This window comes from Neomonachus schauinslandi, chromosome 5, assembly GCF_002201575.2.
Source record: "Neomonachus schauinslandi chromosome 5, ASM220157v2, whole genome shotgun sequence".
NCBI lineage: Eukaryota > Metazoa > Chordata > Mammalia > Carnivora > Phocidae > Neomonachus > Neomonachus schauinslandi.
The window spans coordinates 161,270,279-161,277,881 of NC_058407.1; the positions used below are offsets into that span (position 1 = coordinate 161,270,279).

The 7,603-nt window shown below is 45.9% G+C and overlaps 1 protein-coding gene across 5 annotated transcripts in view; it reads left to right on the plus strand.

Annotated features, from left to right (window-relative positions):
• Positions 1 to 7,400, plus strand: part of LOC110589872 (CGRP receptor component) — a 46,160-nt gene extending 38,760 nt beyond the window's left edge. For all 5 annotated transcript variants that reach the window (XM_021700512.1, XM_044915691.1, XM_044915692.1 and 2 more), the window contains one exon: positions 5,684 to 7,400. In XM_021700512.1, the coding sequence (XP_021556187.1) occupies positions 5,684 to 5,830 (147 nt within the window). In that variant the 3' untranslated portion in view covers positions 5,831 to 7,400. The remainder of the gene's footprint in view (positions 1 to 5,683) is intronic.
• The last annotated feature ends 203 nt before the right edge of the window (positions 7,401 to 7,603 follow it).

The following is a 7,603-nucleotide window of genomic DNA, read 5'->3' on the forward strand; positions in this document are numbered from 1 at the left end:
TGATGTCCTGCCCCATTCTGGCCATTGCTTTCCTGTAGGGGTTATTGCCAACCAGATGTTGCATGAAGACAGTAGACTCACCATGACTCTGGCAGAATTTCTCCTCCCCGACTCCCACCCTTCGACCCTACTCTTCCTGTTTTTGTTCTTGGCTCACAGAGCACAAATGCACTTCCCCCCATGCTCTCTTTCTCACTCAGCCTCCTGGCCCAGTCTCCCAAGCCAGACACCTGGAAGTCATTCTCTGCCTTTGATCTCAGATGCATTAGTCCCCAGGTTCTGTTGCTTCTGTCTTCCCTTGTTCTCTCTACTCTCCCTGCTGCACTGTGTTCATTTCTGTCATTTCTCAGTGTGGCTCTCGCGGTTGTCCTCTCTCGACATCCCTGCCTCAGTCTGGCTCGTCCAGTCCACCTTCTCCACCGCGGTCAGCGTTCACGTTCTAAAACCACAGACTCGATCATCTTGTTTCCGTGCATACCACCATTCAGTGGATTCTTCTCATTGCACAGTCTACACAGCAATCGCAGCGTAAAGCTTTAGAATTGTGCGAGGCAGCCAGAGTAGAAGCCACACATGGTCTAAGGAGAATATGAAAATGAGGCCCAGTGAGACAAACTGAGCAGTTGCTGTGTTGGTGTCCTGGGGCAGTTTCCCTCTGCTGCAGAGGGCAGACAACACTGTTAAGCTCCAAATATTAGGCAGGCCATTTAACTGACAGTAAGAAAACTGATTGGAGAATTAACAAAATGAGAATTAAGGAGTTTGCAAAGTCAGTTTTAGAAATACTTATCCTTTGTCAAAGTTCCTTCAGAAATTTGTGGAAGAAAGTAGCCAAAAATACCTATGATGTTTAGAGTTGCTTTAAAAAGGACCCTTTTTTAAAGGTTCACGGGCACTTAATTTTTGACTAAAACTTTTATTGTCTTCCCAGTGTTGTTTCTGTCCTTCAGAATGCACCCAAAATTAAATTAGAAAAATTCCTCCCATAAAGGGTGATTTTCTGGGGGAACTGGGCTTCAGGCTAGAGATCCCTTTTTTTTGAACCCTTATTCTGATGCTTTCAACTGTGTTGGAGATTCAGCTTAGAAAAGAAAAAACAAATCAGCAAGAAACTAATCCATGTCCCTCTGGGTTAAAGATCACATGTCCTGTCTCCTCCAACTTTAATCAGCAACATATGTTATTCATGGCTTAATGACAGATGGAGAGAGGAGATGAGGATTAGCGTGACCTCATCCCAGAGCCCGTAGAAAGCTCTATCATTACGGTACGATTAGCTGCTATTAAGAGTGCCCACTATATGTGGTGGGCTTTGTATATGTCACCTTCGATGCCTTCACCATAGTCTTTGCTAGTGAGTGGCTAGTTGGGTCTGTCTCACTCAAAGCCTTACTTTCCTCCAAGCCATGTGCTTTGCATAGAGAGAAGAAAGATATGTGTGGCGTCCCCTGAGACTGTTCTTTTTCTCCTTTTCACAGGTGAGTAGTAGGTCTTGATAAATACTGTGTATGTTGTTTCCCAGCAGTCGGACCATTTTATAGTCAGATTTTCCCCAGCCTGGGATTTGGCTACAAAGGGTAGCAAAACATTTACCAAGGCTTGTCGCAGTATCTCTTCTCCCAAGAGAGGGATAAGAAATGAGGTTTTCACACAGGTTTGAAGTACAGAGGACTTGAGAGTTTCCCTGCATTAACCGTACAGCCATTTATTCTCCCCGTGTCCCAGAAGTATTTTCAGCATCCAGCATTTATTAGTGTTCAGTTTTGGAGGCTGTAGCTTCTTTTACTTATACCTCAGCCATGATTTGTTGTGAGCCTCAGTCTGAGGAAATGAGGAGGCCACCAGCTTCTGTGATTTCTGCCACTCTCTGTTGTGTATTCATTCGGGTCAGTTTGTGAGCTCTCTGGCCTGAAGACAGGACAGTGAACCTCATGACCTCACAAGTCACTGTCCTGAACAGCACTACCATATATGTCTGTTATAAGTTAGTGATTATTGGGGCGCCTGGGTGGCTCAGTCGTTAAAGCGTCTGCCTTCAGCTCAGGTCATGATCCCAGGATCCTGGGATCGAGCCCCGCATCGGGCTCCCTGCTCGGCGGGAAGCCTGCTTCTCCCTCTCCCACTCCCCCGCTTGTGTTCCCTCTCTCACTGTCTCTCTCTCTGTCAAGTAAATAAAATCTTTAAAAAAAAAAAAGTTAGTGATTATAAAATGTCTTGGATTAGGTAGAGTTTTATGGCTTACAAAACACTATATGTTCTCATTTAGTCCTTACTGTAGGCATTACTTTCATTTTACATTAGAGAAAATTGAAATTTACAGAGATTAAGTGAACCATTCTGGGTCAGATAGCTAGAAGTGTCCATAGTTATTAGGTTTGAGTTGTTTTGTTGTTTTGGATAAAGTAGGAAGTTAGCCTTGATGGCTTAGAATGAGAAAAAACCATTTTTGGAGTATTAGCAGCCCAGTTTGACAGCCCCTAGGAATTGATATGGCCTTTGTATGTGATAAAAATTTATTGTTGACACATCTGCAAATACTTGGGATTTTTACATTTCATTCGCCCTTATATTCCAAACAACTTGAAACATTGGGTGTTTGAGAACATTGAGTTGGTGCTTTACGTTTCTTTATTTGGGCTCAGTTTCTTCTGTGTTGGGAAGAAAAGGTGAAGAGTAATACAGTTAGTATCATTTTGCCTTGATCCAAGAGGGGTTAGTAAGTTTTTGGTTTCTGAAAAGTTTCTTTTTTGTGTATATGTGTTCATTTTGCGTAATGAAGTTGTTTTCTTGCTGTGACTGGGAATGTTAGTTTGAAAAGCAAAGTTTCTGACCCTGAGGGTTGTGTGCTGATGGAAGCTTCTTCTTGCCATGAACACATATAGCTGACGCCTGATCATTGTTGCATCTGCCAGACCCAGAGATCAGAATGCAAGAAGGTGGCCTGTTCAAGTCTTCTATATTTGGTGTTCTAAAAATGAAGGCCTCTCGGGGCACCTGGGTGGCTCAGTCGTTAAGCGCCTGCCTTCGGCTCAGGTCATGATCCCAGGGTCCTGGGATGGAGCCCCGCATCGGGCTCCCTGCTCCGCGGGAAGCCTGCTTCTCCCTCTCCCACTCCCCCTGCTTGTGTTCCCTCTCTCGCTGCTTCTCTCTCTGTCAAAGAAATAAATAAAATCTTAACGAAAAATAAAAATAAAAAAATAAAAATGAAGGCCTCTCAGAAGTCATATAACTAAATTCTTTCAAACCAGTGGACTCTAGTCTGCATCTCTGCGAGAGGAAAGAATAGAGGTATGGTGTTCTAGAAAGAGCTGGAATCCAAAGTCAAAAGACCTTACACTACTTGCTGTGAGACCCACATCAGGTTTTCTTCATAATGCTGAGCCTGCACTTACTCATCTCTAAATTGGCCTGACTTTATGGACCGCATGCTTGAGAAGCTCTGGTGGCAGTGATTCTGGGAAAGCCCCTGTGCAAATACTGGTGGGAGGTTGTCATTGTCCTGAGACTAGTCTGAATCTCCTTTCCCACTTCCCCTGAGTCAGGAAACAGTTCATAATCAACTGCACGTGCCAGTTCATGTATTTGGAGACATTCCTCTCTCAAATGGAGATCATCTTTTCTTAGGATTAAATAATCAAATCGGATATACCCCTTTCCAACTCCTTCATATTTTGGAGGCAGTCTATGTTAGATTACTTCCTTTTACACACCCTAATTTTGCATGTCTGGTTTTAAAAAATGGGTTTTTGAGGATTATTTCTTGTTCAGTAGAGGTTACATTTTACGGAGCCTTTGAATCTTTAGGAAATGGTCATTTTATTTCACAGCATGATAGGAAGTAGCCCTGTTGGTTCACTCAGGAGCTTCTCCACCCTAGAACACTCAGGATTATTCTCTGGTTGTAGAAACATTTTTGGACCTAGGTGAATGAAGAGACGGATGGTTTGCCAGGAGTTTGTGATGTGATCTTGGCCACATCACCTGACTTAATGAGCTTCTCTACTGTTGTCTGTAAAGTGAGGCAGTCAGACTGAAATCCTCTTCAGGGTTGTAAGCCTAGCCTGTCATCTTGTTTTACTTAAATCTGATAGGATTTCTTTGTGGAATTCCTCTTGGTCTTAGTTGCCAGATTTCAGAGATTGCTGTGGGAAATGCCACAAAACAGAACCCTGGACACCTTTAGCTGTTTGTGATAGATGGCTGGTGTCACTAAGTGAACATGGGTAAGTAATTTGCCTGCCTGTATATTACCCTTAAAAACATTGTTGACGGGGCGCCCGGGTGGCTCAGATGGTTAAGCGTCTGCCTTCGGCTCAGGTCATGATCCCAGAGTCCTGGGATCGAGCCCCGCGTCGGGCTCCCTGCTCAGTGGGGAGCCTGCTTCTCCCTCTCCCTCTGCCATTCCCCCTGCTTGTGCTCTCTGGCGCTCTCTGTCAAATAAATAAACAAAATCTTTAAAAAAAACAAAACATTGTTGACTATGTATTCATTAATGTATCAAGAACTAGATCCATGTGTAGATTTCCAGGACTTGTTAGACTGGGCTTTAAGTGGACCTAATTTAGTGAGGCATCGGGGGATCATTTTCCAGCGATCACTCATCAGACTCTTGCCCCACATTTCCAGGAAATGACCAGGACCACATGATGTGTGTTAGATTGTTCGTTGGTGTTAGTGTTGGGCAGGCCTGGCTTGGATTCTCATTCTGTCCTTTGCCAGGATTGTTGTGAGGGTTAAAAGAAATAACAGATATGAAGTGCTGTGTGCAGTCAGGCACATGAGCTCCCTAAAGAGCTGTTAGTGGGGGGCAGGGGTGGGGATGAGGGAAAAATAGATAAACCACTTGGCACGCAGTGAGCAATCGTCAGATGAGTTGTTGATCTAATTCGTGAGTTACAGCTGTGCTTGTGAAATACAAAAGTATGTAAAGTGCCATTTCACTCCCCAGAGGTGAGTTTTCTTTGCACATACAACATATTTGTGTGTGCACGTGGATGGGTATAGAACTGGTAGGGTTTTCTTTTCTTTTTTTTTTTTTTTTTTTTTTAAAGATTTTATTTATTTATTCATGAGAGATAGAGAGAGAGAGGCAGAGGCAGAGGGAGAAGCAGGCTCCCCGCGGAGCAGGGAGCCCGATGCGGGACTCGATCCCAGGACCCCGGGATCATGACCCGAGCTGAAGGCAGACGCCTAACCGACTGAGCCACCCAGGCGTCCCTTCTTTTTTTTTTTTAAGATTTTTATTTATTTTTTGACACAGAGAGAGACAGCGAGAGAGGGAACACAAGCAGGGGGAGTGGGAGAGGGAGAAGCAGGCTTCCCGCGGGGCAGGGAGCCCGATGTGGGGCTTGATCCCAAGACCCGGGGAAAATGACCTGAGCAGACGATTAAAGACTGAGCCACCCAGGTGCCCCTGGGTTTTCTATTTCTTTGAAGAAAAATGCTAACCTGCAACTTGCTTTTTGCCCCAACCCATTTTGAGCAGTCGCATAGGAATTGGAGCTGGCTTTTGCCTCCCTTGGAGCCAGTTTGGAGAGGACCCAGAGACCCGAGGGGGCTCTGGAGCCAGGCCCCGAGCTCGGCATGCCAGAGGCCAGCGGACTGGGAACAACATGGGTGGGGAAGGTGAGGGGGACTCCGCCTGTGCAGCTCATCTGTAACCCTTAGAGGTTTTCTTCTGCAGATGGTAGAAGAGAGTGAAGAACGGCTCACAGAGGAGCAGATCGAAGCCCTCCTCCACACCGTCACAAGCATTCTGCCTGCAGGGCCAGAGGCTGAACAGAAGAAAAACACGGATGACGTGGCGATGGATGAAGAGGACCCAGCATAGAGGACACAGCCGGCCTAACTGCCTCATGAAACTGAAAAGCCCAGCAGCCATTTCTCAGCTATCCAGAGGATTGTTCAATTGGTCTTACCCTCTATCCCAACAGGCCTGATTGCATGGTTGGTTGGAGAAATCACAAAAATAAGCTAAAAAGAAGTACTCGTGCCTCTGGGAGATGAAACATGGTGAAGACAGACTGAGGCTGTCAGGGCAGAGAGCTAGAGAGAGGACAGAGTCAAAGAGGACAATGACTGTGCAGCCCTCTGTGGTAAAAATATTTCTTCTGTGGCCTTTGCCTCAGTGGCGGGCAGGGCCCCGTACACAGCTGCTGGAACCCTTGTGTTGCCTTTGATGGGCTATGTCCTAATGAGTTTCATCTGCTTCCCTAGGAGCTTCCCATACAGGGGCGCCGAGCGCTGTTGGGGCGAGAGCTGAGTGAGGAGAATCCGGTTAGATGGCTAGAAACTCCCAGAGCGGCACATAGTTGCTCTAGGTCAGAAGGAGCCGCTGAACTTGGCTCACCTTAGAGGAAGCTTGTCCTCGAGAACATCGAAGATGAGAGAAGAGCCGCCTGGCCAACCCTTCCTCAGGTCTGCAGGCTCCTTCCCTCTGCTGTCAGGGGTGTTCTTTACCAGCTCACTGTTCAGTCTGAGGTGTTAGGGCGCCAGCCCCTTCCAGTTGAAAAGCAGCCCAGCAGACTGCGGACGGGGGCGACAGAAGTCCTGCCTCGGCTGCCTTTCCGATCACCTGCCATCTCCTGCCCTGAGACAGGAGCCCTGGGCGCTCGCCGCCTCTTGAGCCCAGGTGAGCTTCACTTGCACAAGGGGCAGCTTGTTTGCATCTTTGGAAAGGGCTCAGATAGGGACGGGATATGAAGAACCAGAGGTTGATTAGTAAGAATTTGAATTTGTTGGCTATGGCAAGGTTGCATCCGTTTTTCAGTTTCAAATATTAGGACAATGACCATGTGAAGAGCTTGTTGATACTGAGGCTTTGGAGAGTTCAGTAGCTCCAGACGTGTAGTTGCCTTAGGTCCTAGGAATACTGCTGAAAATTAATTTCCCACATTCGCTCTGCTCCCCCTTTGGGGAAGAAAATGCCCACAGACATTAATTTTCCAAATCAGTACTCATTTTGTTGTGAGATTACATATTTTCGGTGTTGCTATTAGTTGGATTACTTCCCACACCCTTGCAATTCCCAGGTTATTTCAACCTCCCCACCACCCCTGCCAGTTACAGTGATGTCATTCTTAACCTTATTATCTGAGGATCAGCTGAGACCTCGTTACAGGCAAATTCGCAGGGCATTTGTTTTTAAATCTCTCTTCGGTATTGGGAGTTTTACCAAGAACCGTTGATTTATTTGTCGAGGCATCATATTTGTGTCACTGTTTCATTTTAATCTTGAGTGTATTCAGTGCATTTTCTGAATGGATTAATCTAGTTAATGATTGTTTCCAAGTGACTGCCAACTTTTGGTATTTGTATAAATCTTTGAAGTTTGTTTTGCCATGGATAGAAAGAAAGAAAATCTGACTTAAAAGGTACAATGTGCACCTGGGTGGCTCGGTTGGTTAAGCGACTGCCTTAGGCTCAGGTCATGATCCTGGAGTCCCGGGATCGAGTACCGCATCGGGCTCCCTGCTCAGCAGGGAGTCTGCTTCTCCCTCTGACCCTCCCCCCTCTCGTGCTCTCTCTCTCTCTCTCTCTCATTCTCTCTCTCAAATAAATAAATAAAATCTTTAAAAAAAAAGGTACAATGTGTGAATTTTTT